Source organism: Lepus europaeus, chromosome 6 (assembly GCF_033115175.1).
Source record: "Lepus europaeus isolate LE1 chromosome 6, mLepTim1.pri, whole genome shotgun sequence".
NCBI classification, from domain to species: domain Eukaryota; kingdom Metazoa; phylum Chordata; class Mammalia; order Lagomorpha; family Leporidae; genus Lepus; species Lepus europaeus.
In genome coordinates this window covers 107,522,803-107,542,842 of record NC_084832.1, presented here as the reverse complement: position 1 = coordinate 107,542,842, position 20,040 = coordinate 107,522,803, and the positions used below count along the sequence as shown (strand labels likewise).

The 20,040-nt window shown below is 39.1% G+C and overlaps 3 protein-coding genes across 4 annotated transcripts in view; 1 reads left to right on the top strand and 2 right to left on the bottom strand.

Annotated features, from left to right (window-relative positions):
- Positions 1 to 12,794, bottom strand: part of PDE6H (phosphodiesterase 6H) — a 182,806-nt gene extending 170,012 nt beyond the window's left edge. Inside the window, exon 1 of the mRNA XM_062194881.1 lies at positions 12,714 to 12,794. The gene's annotated coding sequence lies outside the window, so the exon portion shown is untranslated. The remainder of the gene's footprint in view (positions 1 to 12,713) is intronic.
- Positions 1,032 to 19,894, bottom strand: C6H12orf60 (chromosome 6 C12orf60 homolog). 2 transcript variants are annotated; one of them, XM_062194872.1, is made up of 4 exons: positions 19,867 to 19,894; positions 19,259 to 19,380; positions 12,714 to 12,793; positions 1,032 to 1,988 (listed from the first exon to the last, which is right to left on the bottom strand). In XM_062194872.1, exon 4 carries the CDS (start codon positions 1,962 to 1,964, stop codon positions 1,230 to 1,232), a length of 735 nt encoding a protein of 244 aa, XP_062050856.1. In that variant the 5' UTR covers positions 1,965 to 1,988; positions 12,714 to 12,793; positions 19,259 to 19,380; positions 19,867 to 19,894; the 3' UTR covers positions 1,032 to 1,229. The 2 variants fall into 2 exon arrangements, with proteins under 2 accessions (XP_062050856.1, XP_062050857.1); XM_062194873.1 differs by lacking the exons at positions 12,714 to 12,793; positions 19,259 to 19,380 and having other exon boundaries at positions 19,867 to 19,890.
- Positions 16,413 to 17,211, top strand: SMCO3 (single-pass membrane protein with coiled-coil domains 3). The gene has a single exon (XM_062194874.1). It carries the CDS (start codon positions 16,413 to 16,415, stop codon positions 17,088 to 17,090), a length of 678 nt encoding a protein of 225 aa, XP_062050858.1. The 3' UTR covers positions 17,091 to 17,211.
- Positions 19,895 to 20,040: the final 146 nt, after the last annotated feature.

Sequence of the window (20,040 nt, the reverse complement as noted above, 5' to 3'; positions counted from 1 at the left end):
CCGATCCGAAGCGAGGAGCCAGGTGCTTCTCCTGGTCTCCCATGCAGGTGCAGGGCCCAAGCACCTGGGCCATCCTCCACTGCCTTCCCAGGCCACAGCAGAGAGCTGGACTGGAAGAGGAGCAGCCAGAACTAGAACCGGCACCCATATGGGATGCCAGCACCACAGGCGGAAGATTAACCAAGTGAGCCATTGGGCACTGGCCCAATATCTCCATTCTTTAACCTTTAATATCTCCTAATCATAAGACCTCCACAGAAGAAAGATAAGAACAAATTATCTGCTCTGATTTTATCCATGTAAACAAGAAAATTCTATTACTACTTATTCATTATTATTATATACTTCTGGATAAATCACATCAAAAAATATTTAGTGTGGCTTGTGTTGTGGCACAGCAGTTTAAGCCACTGTTTAGGATGCCAGTATCCCATATCTGAATGCCAGTTCAAGTCCTGGGTGCTACACTTCCAATCCAGCTCCCTGCTAATACACCTGGGAAAGCAGCAGGTGATGGCCCAAGTACTTGGGCTCCTGCCACCCATGTGGGAGATCTGATGGAGTTTCTGGTTCCTGATCTGGCCCACCCCTGCTATTGCAGCCACCTGAAAAGTAAGCCAGCAGATGGAAGATCTCTAGATCTCTTTCTCTTTCTCTCCCTCTCTCTGTCACTCTAACAAATAAATAAATTCTTTAAAAAAAAAAAACTAAAATAAAAAATAATGATGCCTTACAACAGCTAAGGCACTGAGGTACATAGAAATTAATACATGAGTGACAAAAATGCAGGTTGTTTTATATTGTCCAGGCCTAAAGTCATGTCTGCCAGACTGTCTAATGCTTATATTTTCATTTACCCAGATGGCATCACTCATTAGATTCGCTAAGAGTAGAAATTAGTTTAGGGGAAAAATAAATTAATTTAGGGCTATTTTAACTATGGTTTAACATGAAATATAATATTTAGAAGCATCTTCAAATGTAATACTACCTTGATTTTTTTCAATAACATGTTCTTAGTAACTGCCATTTTGAGCATACTATCTTTATTTCTTCTTATTTTAATACCAAAAAACTACAGGTAAGTGGTTTTCCAAGTGACTTCTGTCTGCACTTATGTTCTAACACACCCATGTCTGGCATCTAAGTTATCTTTGGAAACACTATGGAAAATCATGGGATCTGAAGTGATTTTTCTGACAGAAACGAATACTTCTTTTGTCATACCCCTACTTGCCATCTACTTTCTTAAACACAGAAGTACCCATTTCCATAGCCTTTCTGGATTTTTGAAGGACCGCTATGGTTGGTTCCATAGTCTTGACAATATGTTCCAAATGATCTGCTGCGGACCCTATGGGATTGTCAGTATTCTCAGTTTTCAGTGCATCTTGCAGCTTTTTCAAAGTGTCTACTGTAGTGGCTTTAGAAGGATCTGGACTCATTGTTTTCTCAGAAGCAGTGGCATCTGGTTGCTCTTTGGTGTCTTCTCTGTGGAAGTCACTTAACTGAAGACTCATGATGGGGGATTTCATCAATAGGGAAAGAGAAGACTCCAAACTCCCCAGGACATTACTATTTTTCAGTGCAGAGACAAGGACTGGTGAGTGGACGTTTCGTAGCATGTCTTTAGCTGACTGTTGCAAATCTTTCACATTGGCACTCTTCTCAGCCAAGCAGCACATAGTTGCTGCAACCTTGGAACATATAGGCTCCTTCTGCATATCACTGTATTGTGCATCCACTGCAGACTGCACCTCCTTAAAAACGCTGAGCATTTGTTCACATAGATCTTTGATAATAATGTCTTCTTTCACAGGTAGTGAGGGGATCTGAGTATTCATACTGTGGTTGCACAACTCAGTAAATGCATTTATGGAGGAAGAAAGATCTCGTATATGATAGAAGAATGTTGTGGCAGCTTGAACTAGCCTCTCCTTATCCTTTTCTAACTCTGAAGACATTTCTTCCACAAAAATGTGTCAGCACTGCAAAGCAAAGCAATAATACAAGTGAAAACTACAAGTGGATTTAGCAACCATCAAGACTAAAAGGAGAGTCTAAATGTGCGGAAAACTCCTGTCAAGAGCAGGAAAGCCACACGAACTTTAAAGTAGAAATGATCCTGTGACTTGATAAAAAGTACCAACAAAAATTATTCAGAGTAGAGGCGCAGGATAGTATTTTGTCTATACTACATGTCAAGTGTTATATGCTGCATCCTGAATAAATGGATATGCTAATGTGTAGAGTGATGCTATTCTCAAGGATATTATCCTCAATAACCATTCACTGTTGTGGAAAATATTGAATAAAGAATCACAAAGTACAAAGAGAGGCTCTGGTTCCAGTAAAGATAAGGTGAGACACTTTTTACAACTAAAACTTCTGGAAAGAATATTGAACTCTCAGATAATTCTGAGAATAGGTAGTAGCAGGAAGAGACAGAGAGTACAGCATTTGAAAAACAACACAGCAATGGAATTTCCTGGCTTCCTGCATTTGGGTATTTTTGTTTGTTTGTTTCTGTTCTTTCCTGCTTCCTCTATATCCCATCTTCAGTTCAATCTGTAACTAGAACTGGAAACCCACCCAAACATGGAAAGCTCCAAAATAAATCACACAATTAACTAGCAAATCAGGAGCAGGGATGTCTGCTGGGCAGATCCCTTTTGATCAAGGATCAACAACAAAATGGTAGCACCGTTCCCCTCCACCTACCCCACATCTCATGAGCAGAGGCATCTCTAAACGCTTTTCACTTTTGGCCACCAGAAAGAAACAGCAATGCCAACCACCCTACCGCCACACTGTCACCAACACAGCAGAGACAAGTCTGTTGGATCCATAAGCACTACTGAGGAAGCATGCCCCTTCTCACGCCCATTTGCACTGAAAAGGTTGTCCCTATAGGTGGAGCCTTGTTTTGCTCTTCCTTATCTACCCTAGGCAGAAACAACTGAGAAGAAGGGATGGTGCTAGTAACTTCACAGCCACTTTTCTCTCACTGCTTTGCCCTGGGTTGAGAATGAAACTGCAGGTAAGTATACAACTTTCTTTTTTTTTTTAAAGATTTATTTATTTATTTGAAAGTCAGAGTTACACAGAGAGGAGAGGCAGAGAGAAAGAGAGAAAGGGAAAAAGTGAGAGAGAAAGAGGGAGAGGGGGAGAGGGGGAGAGGGGGAGAGGGGGAGAGGGGGAGAGAGAGAGAGAGAGAGAGAGAGAGGTCTTCCATCCGATGGTTCACTCCCCAATTGGCTGCAATGGCCGGAGCTGGGCCGATCCGAAGCCCGGAGCCAGGAGCTTCTTCCGGGTCTCCCATTTGGGTGCAGGGCCCAAGTACTTGGGCCTTTTTCTACTGCTTTCCCAGGCCATAGCAGAGAGCTGGATGGGAAGTGGAGCAGCAGGGACTAGAACCGGTGCCCATATGGGATGCCAGCGCTTCAGGCCAGGGCGTTAACCCACTGTGCCACAGCGCCAGCCCCCAAACCCTCACATTTCAATCAGAGCACCAGGAAGGGGCATACTGGGAATCAAATAATGGGTAGTGAACCACAGAGGTAAGCAAAAATTACAAGGAAGAAAAAATAGCACTGACTTAATACATATGACAACTGTATCTTGAAGGAGAGAGGGGAAGTAGACACACGCAGTTGTAAGTTTTCTTTATTTTACTTGATGTGATAAAATACAAATTCTAGGTAGATGGTATAAAGTGTGGTAGGATGTCATAATCTCTGGAGTAACCACTAAAGAGCAGCAGGAGGCAGAGAATGGAGTGAAGCAGCAACGTGTAAGGGATGTCAACAGTCATCAGAAGCTAGAAATGGCAAGACAGGAGTCTCTCCTAGAGGCCCCAGAAGAAAAGAGGTCCTGCTTGCTGAAACTCTTATAGCTCCAGATCCTGACAGAATGAATTATTGTTTTATGTCACCAAATTTTTTTCTAATTTGTAACAGCAACTCTAAGAAACACAAATTTTGGCAAACGGACAAATTAAAATGAAACTTGAAAAATTATCTAAATAACTATTATTTAAATTGCTCAAAATATGTCAGGGAAAGGAAAACAAGAATAAAAAACAAAAGATGAAAATAGCAAACTAATAATAAATGTTGGACTTAAACATATCAATAATTATTGAATTACTGGAACTAATAACTAAGTTTAGCATGGTTGTAAAAACAAGATCAAACATACAACAATTGTATTTCTACATGCTAGTAACAAAAGTATTAGAAATTGACAATAAAACAAATGACACCTACAGTATCACTTAAAATAAGACATTTAGGGAGGGTATAATAGTGCAGTGGGTTAAGTCACCACTTGTGAAGTTGGCATCTCAAACTGAAGTGCCTGTTCATGTCTTGGCTACTCTGCCTCCATTACAGCTTCCTTCTAAGGCACCTGGGAAGCAGTGGATGATTTCTCAAATTAATGCACTGGGAAAGCAGAAGATGGCCCAAGTACTTGGGTCCCTGCACTCACGTGGAAGACTCAGAAGAGGCTCCTGGCTCCTGGCTTCGGACTGGTCCAGCTCCATTTGGGGAGTGAACCAGCAGATGGAAGACTTCTCTTTGTCTTTTCCTCTCTCTCCCTGTAACTCTGCCTCTCAATTAAACAAATAAATCTTTAAAAAAATAATAAAAAAAAGAACTGGCCAACATTTTCAAAGATTGCAAATAAGATAAACACTATATTAAACAATTTCGATGTTATTAGTGATGCTAGGGAGCAATTGTGCAGGAAGCAGGGATATGTGTAGAAACTAGGTACAAATATTGAAAAATTAATGGAGAAAATGCCATACAGTTAATGCATAGACATTACCCAAGGGAAAATCTGACTGTGGAGAGAAGAGACAAAAGAGGTTATGAGGTCAAAAATGTGGTTATATTTTAGTTTGACTTTTATTTGAAAGGCAGAGTTACAGAGAGAGACAGAGAATCTTTCATTCACTGGCTCACTCCCTAAATGGCTGGGGTTAAGTCAAGCCAAAACCAGGAGCCAGAAACTCCATCTAATTCCCCCACGTGGTGGTAAGGGCCCAAGCTTTCAGACCATCCTCTACTGCCCTCCCGGGCACACCGGCAGGAAGCTAGATCGGAAGAAGAGCAGCCAAGACACTAACCAGTGTCCATACAAGATGCTGGCATTGCAGGCAGCAGCTTAACCCACTGTGCCACAACACCAGCTCATTGTTTGATTTTTTTTTTAAAGTGTAAAATAGCTAAGTGCTGATGAGTTGTTGAAACTATTATAATTTTTTTAAAGGTCCGTTTATTTATTTGAAAGAGTTAGAGAGAGGGAGGGACAGAGAGAGGTCTTCCACATCCCCTGGCTCACTTCCCAGATGGCAGCAACAGCTTGGGCTGGACCATGCCAAAGCCAGGAGCCAGGAGCTTCTTCTAAGTCTCCCATGTGGGTGCAGGGCACCAACCACTTGGGCCATCTTCCACTGCTTTTCCCAGGCCACTAACAGGGAGCCGGATTGGAAGTGGAGCAGCTGGGACACAAACCGGTGCCTGTATGGGATGCTGGCATTGCAAGCGGTAGCTTTATCCACTACACCACAACGCTGGCCCCAAAGCTACCATAATTGAACCAGGCAAGTTATTCTGGGAAAGAGTCAAGTGACATGTGGTTTTTGAGCAGAACTTTTCAAGAAAAGGAGTGAACTTTAAAACAAAGAGGAAAGGGAAGCATTCAAAGTAAAATAAACTGTCGAGAGAAACGATATGCATATCTCTTCATAGATATCACCCTTCTCTCATTCACAACCACCCTCAACCCAGCATCCAAACTTGTCCAATCAGCTTTCCTGATTCCCTGCCTCTACTCTAACTCCAAGAACTTTGCTAAGAAAAAGTGCCTCTTCCTTCAGTGTCAGACCCAACTGCTGTTTTAATGCCAATACTGACTTTAATCAAGTTCAAGCTGATGATCAAGGAGGCTAAGTATGACGTCAACATTGCTTCTAGTTTTTCCTCTGATAATTCTGAAAAGGAGACCAGAACAGTGAGCCCAGTTCCTCTGCATTGTTACTGCTCACATCTCAATTATTATAATTCCAATTAGGCTGCTATGTGGTAGGAAAGAAAGGGGTGGCTGAATAGTCAAAAAGTTAAGAGGAATAGGAATAGCAGAGGAACTTCATGGCCTCAGGAACAAGGCGGTTAAATAGCATTCCTCAACAGTACTCTCTTCAGTAACAAAACATAACTTTCTAAAATAAGGCAAGCGATTGATATAACTTGTCCATCTCCCATAGTTACGGGGCTGGTGACCTCTGCTTTATTATCCTATTATTATTCTAGTTTATACAAAGTGAAACCTAAACCTCTGAACACTATAATTAAAAAAAAAATCTTCAATGGTTTGAGATTGTCTAGAGAATAAAACACAATTTCCCAGCGTGGCATTTAAAGTCTTCTACAAACCACTCTCAACTTTCCATTACTTATTTTCCTTGAGTGCTTCATACCTACTGCATACCACCTGCACAGTAGATTAACTTTGTTCCCTGAAAGTGCTCTACAACTTTTTGTCTAGCTCCTTGGATTTCAGTGTTCCTTCCATCTGCATTATCTCCTCCAGACTCAACTCCCTGTACATCTGTTGGAATTCTATTTATTGTACATACCTAGTTCAGATACACTGACCACACATATTTTCCTTTTTCACTTAGGCCCCTAGAATATATCAAAGGCAAAATGATCCCCTGGGACAAAAACAGCTCTTTCTTAGTACCATAGGGCAGCACCTTTTGATTTTACAAGTCTCCTGTGTGGCATCCTGGATTTGTATTCTTTCTAGTCCACGTTCCTCGACTGTTCCCATCAGGAGATATTGTTGTTAATTTAAGAACAAGGGGAGGCATTTGGCACAGTCATGAAGATGCCACTTGGGGACACCTGCATCTTGTATCAGAGTGCATTGGTTCCAGCCGTGGCCCTGCTCTCCATTCCAGCTTCCTGTCAATATGTACCCTGGAAGGCAGCAAGTGATGGCTCAAGTAGTTGGGTCCCTAACACTCATGAGGAAGATCCAGATTGAATTCAAGGCCTGGCCCAGCCCCAGCTGTGGCAGGCATTTGAAGAGTGGACCAGCATATGGAAGACCACTGTCTTTCTCTTAGTCTCTCTCTCTCTTCTTCAAATAAATTAAAAAAAATTTTTTTAATAGTACAAAAATATTTAATAGCTACCACTTAGTAAATTTTTGCCACATATCAGCCACTATGCCAAGTGCTTTGTGTGCATTATCTCATTTAACCATTATGACAACTCATAAGTTATAAATTAATGCATACATTACACCCATGGAAAAACTTAGAAGAAAAGTTACATGATTTTCCTAAGTTACATGACTAGAAAGTGGTACTTAGAGCACACAAAACTAGAACCGTCTCCTCCTAAAGGTGTGGTCTTTCCACACCTTATTCTTGGGCTGCCTCTCAGATGCAGTAATGAAATCTATAGATTAGGACAGAACCCAGCGGAAGAAACACAGAAGACTCTGATCTAAGATTCAAGGGAAAGGAGTCAACTTGGTCTTTAAGGATTTTATATTGCCAAGACCATTCATCATTATAAGAGAGACCATGTTGTGGCTATATCTGCATTTACGTGAAAATCTAACCAAAGCAATTAGACAGATATAAAAATGTAACAGAAGCTAACACAAACTTAATACAGAATAGTTTTCAAGATGGAATCCCCAAACCAGAGAGCTGTGATCAAAGAGCCCTCTCTTTACTGCACTGAATTAGTTCAGGTGTACAGCACTTTTCATTAACAAACATTGCAGATCAGAAAAATTTAAGATAAGTTTCACTAGTTCACTAGTCTTTCAAACTATATTACTTAGTATATACTAAGTTTATACAAATACAGGAAATTGAAGAATTCTGAGGACCAAGCCATCCAGAAATAGCCTATAACCAGACAGGCAGAGGGACCCAGCAGAAACTAGCAAAGCCTGTAAGTCATCACATTCCACCAGAAACATCCAGATGAAACCAGACAGAAAAGCACAACAGTACTCCTAAAACAAGTGCTGGGACCACAAACGCAGACGCACAGCAAGGTAAGCAATATGGATCTATTAGTATTGATATAACACTTTGATTCTCAATATTAAAGGGAGACAGAAATAACATATCAGTCTGAAACCTAGCCATAAAGAAAGTAGCAAAAGAGCTGTTTTATAAGAGGGTCCCATGGCATGTTTCTATGATTTCTCTAAAGAAGAAAGGAAAAAATCAACAACTTCCAGGATTAGGGCAGAGGGGAAGAGAAGCAGTAAAGACATCAGTATTAGAAAGGATTAAGGATGCAATGACACCTGTGTAATGTGGGTCGCTTATCTGGGTGGTGGCATTTCTTTGTATGCTGTTAACATTAATATCAACACTCTGTATTTACCTGGGAAGAAAAAATGAAGAATCTAATACTAGTTCAGATACAGTGCTCATACTCCTTCATAAGTTGTATTTAAATACATCACTGTGTATTGGCTGTGTGTCTCCAAGTAGATAATTACTATCTTTTGAGGGCAATAAACCCTTTTTTTTTTTAAATCCTCAAGACATATAATAGAGGCTTCAAAAGTGAGCATTTGATAAATGCTGATCAATGACCTTGATATTTTGCTTTCTGGGTAGACTTATTATTGCTTTCTGATCAAAGAAAATCCTTAAAAGAATTTATATCATGATGAATTTGTCTTTTAATTACAGATCATGATTTTTATTTGAATTAAAGAAAGTTCAGAACTACTTAGTACCTGTCACTTTCTCCTGTATGACTTCTTACTTATGTGTACCATATTACTTCCACACTCCCAAATAAGCAAACTTGTCTGACAGAAGGACCCAATTTGGACAGTGAAGAAAAGTGAAGGCCAGCGCCGTGGCTCAACAGGCTAATCCTCCACCTTGCGGCGCTGGCACACCGGGTTCTAGTCCCGGTTGGGGCGCTGGATTCTATCCCGGTTGCCCCTCTTCCAGGCCAGCTCTCTGCTATGGCCCGGGAAGGCAGTGGAGGATGGCCCAAGTCCTTGGGCCCTGCACCCGCATGGGAGACCAGGAGAAGCATCTGGCTCCTGGCTCCTGGCTTCGGATCAGCGCAATGGGCCGGCCACAGTGGCCATTGGAAGGTGAACCAACGGCAAAAGGGAAGACCTTTCTCTCTGTCTCTCTCACTATCCACTCTGCCTGTCAAAAAAAAAAAAGAAAAGTGAAAGCACGAAGAAATCTGAACGTCAGAGAACATGAGTGACTTAACATCAGAGCTTTAGACAGGATCATGTAATTTTTTTTCTTTTTAAAATTGTTATTATGGGAAAAATTCAAACATACACAGAAAGGGTAACAATAATCTTATAAACTCCCATGTACCCATAACTCAGCTGTACAAATTATCAAAACAAGAAAGTGGGTGTTTAGCCTAGTGGTTATGTTGCCTGCATCCCTCATCAGAGCATCTGGATTGGAACCAATCAGGGTTGATTCCTGACCTCAGCTTCCCACCAAAGGACCCAAGGAGGCAGTGGTGATGGCTCAAATAATTGGGTTCCTGCTGCCAACATGAAGACATCAAATGCATTCCCAGCTACCAGCTTTGTTCAGCTCAGCCTCAGCTATTTCAGTCATTTGGGAGTAAACCAACAGATGGGAAACACTCTCTCTTCTTTCCTCTGTGTGTGGTGTTCATCTGTGTCTAAGTGTGTGTTTGCATATCTGTGTTTATATTTTTCTGTGTCTCAAACTTTTTAAATTATCAATATAAAGATAATATTGGTTTATCAAAAACCCTATCCCACTATCCGATCCAGATGTTTAAAAGCAAATTTGTGACTATGTCATTTCACCATTAACATTTTCAGTATGTATTTCTGGAAAGGTAAGAACTCTTCTTTTTAAAATTTTACCTTATGCTTCATACATCAATACTATTTAAATAGAACCAACTTCAACTTTGAAAGAGACCCCATGTCATGCTGTTAAAAATTTTGGTGGCTGGATAAAAGTCTTTGTAATGTAGTTTGCAATATATCTCAAAGGTAATAAAAATTTTAATTCCCATTAGTGATATAATTTTTCTATTTATCTCAAAGAATTAGTCCAGCTGTTGGAGGAAGAAAACAACTCTGTGTATCAAAGTGCTCAATAGAACATTATTTATGATAATGAAACAACTAGGGATTTGGTAAATTATGGTAAAGATGTGTGGAACACTTTATATAACTATAAAATACTTTCAAAACTAGCAATATGGGGAAAAGTTTAAGTGAGTTAATATAAAGTGAATTTTATTTAATTATTACAACTTTATAAAGACATGCATACAAATAAATTTTGGAAAAGAACAAAAGAATTTGAGATGGTAGGTTTATAGTTTTTCCTGCTTTGTTTTAAAAAGTTTACACTAGTTAGAATGACTCTGTATTTTATTTTGGTTTACCAAACCTTTCAATTTTCATTTGTTATAACTCTACCATCTATTAAAGCATAAATTACATCATTCTGTGAAACTTCCTCTTATCACCTTAATATTAATTTCTCTCTTTAAAACCCTTTAGTATGTAGCAGACAATGCAGTACTGTTATCCACAAAGGTATCATAAAAAGTTTTATTTGTGTGACAATTGATATATTTCATTATGTAGGGAAGTCTATCTCCTAAGAAACTAAAACTACGTAGTATCACTCAATAATCTTAAACTTTTAAATACAATCAGCAATATACAAAAGGTATCAAAATACATATAAAAAACCTATGGATTTCAAAATATGTTTGCAGCAAAATAATTTATCTTTTAATTATATTTTCTCATAAACTTTTTGAAGTACTCTCATATTGCTATCATTTCTCATGTGCTCTTTTACCTTGAGTGTTTACTTCTCAATTCATCAATTGAATTTACTCCTCAATCCATCTCAAGTTTACCTTTGGATTCAATTTAATTCCCTATGGCATGCTGCTCAACTCCAGATTCCATATGAACACTTCCAGAGTTATTTTCCTCTAATTTGTATGAGATAACAAGTCAAAAATTTTCAGACTTTGTTTAGCAACAGAACTCTGATCAAATAAAAATTTGCCAGCCCAGAGACCAAGTGTGCACAGAGTAACAGAAAGCACAGCTGCTTCAGCAAATGCTCTGGTGAAGTTGAGTCCTGGAGGTCAAGAGCTCCACCTAGTGGTTAGTAATTCTCCATCGGGCTTTCCCAGGGCGCCTTAGAATCTATTTCAGAGACTGGGTAAACAACAAAATATGCAAACGGCACAAACTGTATGGAAGTGGGTGGTAACTCCTCAACCCGAATTTTCTCTAACAGGAAGCATCATCATGTGATAACTCAAATTATGTAAAAGTTCAAATTTGTCATACAAAAGTGGTAGGTAATCAGTTAGCACTGAAAATATAGTAAGACAAGGCAAAGTGTACAAGCCAGAACTTATCTCAGGCACAGCACCTACTGTTAGCATGACATCACTTGGAGTTTGCCTGAGTAACAAGTATGCTCTTTAAGAAGGGTGACTCCATTTAATTACAGGACTTTGAATTTGCTGAGTGGAATTAATCAACTTGAAATGCAGAACTAAAGTGTTAAGCACCAAAGTAGAGACACTGCACATTGCTATGATGGACATTTCCACAAATTATTTAATCTCTTCTTTGCTATAAAGCACATATTTATTAAAGGAGCAGATGCTTAACCTTCCCAGGATGACCAAATGTCTCCATAAGGCAATACAAACTAAGACATGGACTATTCAAAATTTGAACTGACAGCCTCCAAAACCAACAGTACCTGTCATTTCATAATAAATCATACTTTCAACTGGATACTGTAATTATAAATCTGTCTTAACTCCCTAACTAGATTCAAAATTCCAAGATAGCAGGGACCATGCCTTTTTCATGTCTGTATGCTTTACAGAGCCTAGAATACTACCTTACACACAGGAAAATACTACCTATAAGACAAATTGTCCAAAGACAAAGTTATAACAAATTTAGCTTAGAGATCTTACTTGGCTTATTTGCAATTCTAGAACAGAGCAGCAGCTCATTCTATAAAACAAAATACACACTTTAATGAGCTGAATAGAGAAAAGTTGGTTTTCTAGACAAAAGGGCTAATGAAAGCAAAACAGAACAGAAAAAGTAAATTGGTCATTTCAAAGTCACTTTCCTTGTAAGGCATAGATAAGGAACCAGAACAACGAAAAAATAATCTGATTGGCTAACACCAGCGCACTTTTTTTTTCCTAATGAAATTAAAGCAGAGGAAAATTCACTATCACACTGTTGAAACCAGCCTGTTTGGGAAATTCAGCTATTATCTTTCTCCTGACTTCAATGGAGGTCAGAAAACAGTTCAATACCTGGAGAATACTGTTTAATAGTGTGCTTTTATGGTATTTTAATATGGTGGAGACAGAGGAGCCCCATCATTACTTTCTCGAAGAAAACATGTAGCCTGTCCTGTTTCAAATATATTTGACGATTAAGTTATAAAGTTAATTGAAAAGGAACTGCTCACTTGGAAGCATTCAAGAAGGAAGTTTCATATTTCCATTTGTTTATCCTGAGGTAGGATAACAGTCCTTTTTTGGAAGCTACACCTTCTTATAATGGCATGTGAACGCCACTAGAGATGGCGTCCACATTTTCAGGATAAGAAAAACTACTCTCACCTAAAATTCCGTATAGGGATGTAGTCAGTTGTCTTCTGAACTGGAATATGGAAACTAGAGTTTCCATCTCATGGTAAGATCTGAAAGCCAGGAATAAAGAAAAAGAAAAGTTTAATGGAAAATTCCTAGAAGGAAAAAAAAAAAAAACAGTGTACAAATCACATTTTAGTGAGTTTGAGGAATATTTATTAGATCCTCAATAAGCAATTCCTTTAAGTAGAATAGAATCAGAATAACAGAAGTTCCAGTACATTTTTTTCTAAATCTAACATAGTAATATTCTTAATCCATTAAAAATATATGTTCCTCCACCCACTTCCAAAGTATATCTTTATGATGTGGCGAATAGGTTATTTACATGTTTACTTTAACAGAAAAACATCTTCATTCCCTCACCCCACATTTCTGAGGCTCTCATATCTAGACGTTCTCATATCCAGACTAAGAACGACTGTGCTAGGATGGGTTGCTTACTCAGAGAGAATGTGTCAGATCCCACAGAGGCATTAACATAGGAGCCCATTTTCTCTAAAGAGTTTAACAGAAAATAAAAATGGCAGGTATATAGAATGCCTAATCAAGTTCTGTATATTAAGAAACATATCAGTGTTACTGGGCACAAACATATTTTTTACCCAAATGAACTCTTCTTTCTCTCTAAATCGAACTGTAAGCTGCAGATATAAAACATAAGAAGTTTCATATCAGGTTTATTCATTTTATGGTATACTCTTGATACTTAGTAAACCTTTTAGAAAATTGCATTTTCTTCTTTCTGATGCCAACTGCAGCTTAATAATGGCAAAGTATAATATAGATCATTCTAAATAATTTATAAGCTTTGCAAATAGAGTCACAGATATGGTAACAACTGCACTGTCCCCTGCACATTGTCTACCTTCTCCCCAAATGAAATTTTTATCCAATCTCAAATACATACCCAGCACAACTAATATTTTACCATGTGATTATTTATTGATATAAATTAATATTTACAATAAATTGAAACAGAGTACACATCAATACATACAGTGTGATTTCATTTGTGTTCATACATAAGCACATACATACACACACATCCAGAAACCTATCAGCCAATACTTTTTTTTAAAAGATTTATTTGAGAGGCAGCATTAGAGAGAGAGGAAGAGGCAGAAAGAGGTCTTCCATCTGTTGGTTCACCCCCACAAAAGGCTGCAACAGCCAGAGCTGGGCCCATCTGAAGCCAGGATCCAGGAGCTTCCTCTAGGTCTCCCATCGGGTGCAGGGGCCAAAGCACTTGGGCCATCAGCAGAGAGCTACATTGAAAGAGGAGCAGCTGGAACACAAACTCATGCCCAAGTGAGATGTCAGTGCCACAAGCAGAGGCTTAACCTACTACACCACATTGCTGGCCCTAGCCAACACATTTTCGATGGTTGCCTTTGAGCAGCAGTGTATATAAAACTTATGATTATTAGTTTATTGCTACTGTATTCTACAACAGCATGTGTATTTCTTGTGTAATAAAAATAACACCATTAAAAAGTAAAACACAATGGGCTAGCATTGTGGAATAGCCAGTTAAGCCAAAGCCTATAATGCCAGTATCCCATATGGGTGCCGACTCAAGTACCTGCTGCTCTGCTTCAGATCCAGCTCCCTGTTAAAAGTGCCTGGGAAAGCAGTGCTAGACGCTCCAAGTTTTTGGGCCCCCGCACCCACGTGGAAGAACCAGATGAGAGACCCAGATAGTATTCTGGGCTCCTGGCTTAGGCCTGGTGCAGCCCAGCTGTTGTGGCCACTTGGGGAATGAACCAGGTTGAAGATCTCATTCTGTATCTCCCTCTCTTTCTGTAATTCTGCCTTTCAAGTAAATAAATAAATAAATCTTTAAAACAACAACAACAAAGTAAAACTCTGGACTAGTAAAAGTACTTAAAACACAAAATATGAACAAGAAATTTGAACATTTGTTATAACCTAATGATATATTTGACTCAGAGCTGCCAGCCAAATTTCAGAGAAACACTCAGCTTTTCAATTCTCATTACTATGATTAAAATGTAGCATCTCCAACAGAAAAGCTTTAAATGGAATGTCTTACATGGAGATGCTTTTCTCATCAATTTTATATCTTTATTTCTTGGTTTCATCTGCTTGTTTTTGAGAAAAATATGGTAGCAAATTTTTGTTGTCCCTTTAAATTTTTTAGAAATATTAGAACAGCATTTACTCTAATAGCATCTATTCTAAAAAATCATGTATGCTACAATAAGCAGTTTATGTTGAGATTTTTACATTTTTTACAAGATTTATTATGTCTAATTTAAACAGGATTTTTACCTCTAGCAGTTGGAAAACTGAATGTTATTTTTATGTTTACTTTTCTATTACTTTGTAAACTAACTGCCTTTACTTTTCCTTTTTTTAGACATTAGCAGTAATCAGTTCCACAGAAGTGGTCTGAAGAGTCATGTTAGATTCTTATGTGTGTTGTCTTTGGATGTCTCTAGGTTTAGAAAACAGTTTCCCTGTAGAGACAGAAAGTGATCTGAATATTTAAAATTCAGATAATAAAGTATATAAACACAAAGTTTTAATATTAATAGCCCTATAAACTAAGAGAGATCTTAATATTCTTCTGGCCTGACTCCATTTTGAGAAACCAATTTGGTAGGTGTAGTCAGTATGATAACTAGGGGTTGAGGAAATTAAGAAGCATTAGTAATCAAGAGCTAATCATTTCTTTTTTTTTTTTTTCATTTATTAAACTTTTATTTAATGAATATAAATTTCCAAAGTACAGCTTATGGGTTACAATGGTTTCTCCCTCTCCCATAACTTCCCTCCCACCCGCAACCCTCCCCTTTCCCGCTCCCTCTCCCCTTCCATTCACATCAAGATTCATTTTCAATTCTCTTTATATACAGAAGATCAGTTTAGTACATATTAGGTAAAGATTTCAACAGTTTGCCCCCATATAGCAACACAAAGTGCTAATCATTTCTAATTGGAGTCTGTTACAAGTAAGTTATTACCCATTACCTGGAAATAAACATGTTTACTAACCAGATGCCTGATTAACATGAGTATTTCCTATCTAGATTTACCACCACTACAAAAATCTAATGTCTTAATTTATGCATAAATGGACTGTAGTCTGTTACCTGCATTTTCCATACACTGACTCCAAGTTTCATGGAAATCAGTTAAAAAAAAAAAAAAAAACTTGAATTTTCTGAGGAATTCCTTGGAATTCCTTGGAAAGAATTTTGCTACCCTCATATGCATAAAGTGAAAAATTTCCTAGTCAGATCTACAAAGATAGCAGATATTTTTCAACACTTTTTAAGCATTTTAAAAAAATAGATTTATTTACTTGAGAGACAGTTACAGAGAGAGAAAGACACAGACACATACACAGAGTGAAAGGTCTTCCATCCACTGGTTCACTCCAATGGCTGGAGCTGAGCCAATTAGAAACCAGGAGCTACTTCTGGGTCTCTCACGTAGGTGCAGGGGCCCAAGCACTTGGGCCATCTTCCACTGCTTTCCCAGGCCATAAGCAGAGCTGAATCAGGAGAGCAGTCAGGGCACAAACCAGCTACAATATGGGAGGCCAGCACCACAGCTGGAGGCTTAGCCACAGTGCCAACCGCATTTTTCAACACTTTTAATGAAGATTTTTTTTTTTTTTTCAGAATTCATACCTGAAATATGGCTCAGAGTGACCTCCTCTACCCAGAGAACCCAAGGAGGCGGCAGGAAGTAAACCGCCTTCACCAGCAGCTCCTTGACTGCTTATCTGACAGCTTCTATGCCACCAATAAGCTGACAGAAGTTCTAAATATGCACCTGGGGTGCAGGCTGGATGCTATTGAGATGAAAAGAGATGGAACCATCAAAGAAAATTGTGATATCATCATCCAAGCCATGACAAAAATCCAAAAGGAACTGCAAAAGGTTGATGAAGCACTAAAAGATAAACTAGAGCCAACTCTTTATAGAAAACTTCAGGATATTAAGGAAAGGGAAAATGAGAAAATTGCACTGGTACAAAAGGTTATTTCTGTCATCCTGGGAGAAGCTACATCTGCAGCCAGTGCAGTGGCTGTTAAACTTGTGGGCTCAAATGTCACAACGGGCATCATAAGTAAGTTGGTCACTGTGTTAACTCAAATTGGTGCCTCTCTTCTTGGCAGCATTGGAGTTGCTGTTCTTGGCCTTGGCATAGATATGATCTTCCGTGCTATCCTGGGAGCAGTGGAGAAAACACAGCTTGAAGCAGCTATCAAAAGTTATGAGAAGCATCTGGTGGAGTTCAAGACAGCCTCAGAAAAATATCATCATGCCATTACTGAGGTCACCAACACAGTGAAACGCCAAATGAAATGAACTATCATTTTATTTGCCCCTGAGATATTTCTCTACTACCTTTTCAATGATGCATGTCTGCTTCTTTGGTTTATTTTTCATTTACTTCCAATATGGATATAAATAGGGTAAATAATTTCGAAAGGAGATTTGGAGGTATAAAACTAGATGGTTCTTGAGTGTTTCTATCAACAATGGATCAACTGGAGGCTGGGTCCTTTGAAGTACAAGATTATATCACACAATGTTTTCTCATCCTGTTCTACCAAATCAACATTGGATTGAATACTATCACAAAGCATTAGGTGGAGGGGTTACCTATTCCTTTTCTAATTTCAAATCAAAATCCTTAAAATTTATATCTGATGCAAAGACTTTCCACCACTAGTTTCAAGCATCATTTAGTTCTAAGAGGACATTTTAGTAACTTCTGCCTAAACACAAACCCTGAACCTTTCAGTGGTATTTTTTATACTAACATATTTTTGACCACCAAATTAAGTACAATTTTCTGTAACCTGGAAGATACTGAGAAATGTCTGTAACTTTGCTTCGATTATGAAAGGTGACAATGGATCTGTAAATTTCTACTAATAACACAATGTAATCTGGATATATTTTTTAAAAGATAAAGACTATAATTTCAGTCAACTCTGACCAACTGTGATGATTCAATTAAAATCCAAGTGAATGTGTAAGCACTCTGGGATATTTCAAGTATTTCAAACATAAGCAAGTAAACCTCAGTAATACATGCACAAAGTGTGTATTTATGATGCTGAAATTACTAATCTTCAAAAACTTGTCATTTAAAGGAAAGATACACCTTATTACACTACAAGTTTTTACAAGACAGAATATGATCTGATTTCAAACTACCAGAAAGGATGCATTTGCCTTTGCTACATAAAGCATTAGGTGGCCAATTTCACTAATTACCTCATTTCAGAAAAATCCAGAGGCTCTGAAAACCTAATGGTTCAGCTGAATCTCTATGGGTGCATATGCTTTTTTTCTTTTTTAAAGATTTATTTATTTACTTGAAAGAGTTACACAGAGAGAAGGAGAGGCGGAGAGAGAGAGAGAGAGAGAGAGAGAGAGAGAGAGAGAGAGAGAGAGAGAGAGAGGTCTTCCATCTTATGGTTCATTCCCCAGCTGGCCGCAATGGCCGGAACTGCGCCGATCCGAAGCTAGGAGCCAGGAGCTTCTTGCGGGCTTCCTACATGGGTGCAGGGACCCAAGGACTTGGGCCATCTTCTACTGCTTTCCCAGGCCATAGCAGACAGCTGGATCGGAAGTGGAGCAGCGGGATTAGAACCGGCGCCCATATGGGATGCCAGTGCTTCAGGCCAGGGCATTAACCCACTTCGCCACAACACCGGCCCCGCATATGCTTTTTTCTCAATCTTTCACCAAGGAATACATTCCATTGCGACTTTCGGTGTCAACCCACAAACTTGCTGCAAAAGACTTGGACTTTCCTAACATACCTTTCATTTTGTCTTATTCTTGTATTATTGCTTTTATAAGCTAGTTACAAGATAATTTGTTTCACCTTCAAAATTAAATCTTTTCTGTTTTACCACCTGGTTTATAAGCTATAACTTACAAGATCTTGTTATTGCTCTGATACTCAAATTCACTCCAGAATCAAAGAATCAAGAATTTACTAAAACAAGGGCTGGCTTGGTGGCATAGCCGATAAAGCTGCCACCTGTTGTACTAACTTCCCATATGGAGTCCAGGCTGCTCCACTTCCTGTCTAGCTCCCTGCTAATGACCTGGGAAAGCAGTGGAAGATAGCCCAAGCATTGGGACCGCTGCCATCATGTGGGAGACCTGGAAGAAGCTGCTGGCTCCTTGGGTGCCATCTGGGGAATGAACCAAAGAATGGAGACATCCCTGTGTCTGTCCCTCCCTCTGTAACTCTATTTCAAATAAAAAAAATAAATCATTTTTTAAGAAATTTACTGAAACAAAAAATGTAGGTACGAGCCTGATTTATATCATTCAGGACATTAAGTATCTTGTTAAAAATTACTATGTCTCCCCACATTTTTAAGTATTTACAACAGACAGTAAGAACTGGCCTCTGTCTAGCTGATTTTCCAAAAGGGATACTCAGATTAAGATCAGAAATAACCAAGTGTGTCCTTTAACAGTCAAATTTTTAAAACACTTAAACTTACCTTTAAGGGGGAAAGTTGAGAGAGGAATTCCTGGGGACGGGGACACAGCGGGGAAGGAAAGGGTGAAGACTAGAGGCAAGTGAATCAATCCTGGCGTCTATGACATCACAGAGGACCCTTGACTGATGAAAACGCCAGTCGGGAACGGAGTGCGTGTGTACACAAATACTATACACATACCTACATATAATTTTAAGTGTCATATTACATAACACGTATTTTATATGTGATGTATAAAAATTTTTTCCTCAACCTAGCCACTCTTGAATTCTAACTGCATATGTATTCCCACATTTCCTCCTCAGAAAATGAATCCTATGGATCGGCATTTGAGACTCTAATACGGGCGCTGTTGTAGTTGTTCAGGTCTAAAAACAGTCTGCGTGTGTAAGAGCCACTATTGAAATCCGAGGTGCGCCCAGGCGCCCACGTGGGATGACCTGACGCTTGCGAAGCACGTTAGACTCGGTGACAAGTTACTCGTTTTCAAACGGAGACATTCCCAGAGGATGACACCCGCTCACGTCACAAGGAACGTGAAAATTCAAAAACTAACACAAACCCAGGAAACCGACAGCGCAAAACACCTCCCCACGTTCCCAAAGTACCGGTATCCGTTGGCTCAATACGAGCAGATCCCGGAAATGAGGTCACAAGGCCTCCGGCACGAGAAGCGAGACAGCCAGCTAATCAGAGACTCGCTTCCTTTTTCTTATTTTTACTGGTGGAGGTAAGTGTCCATCGACGTGGGGTCCTGCGTAAGGAGGCGGGCTCTTAGCTAA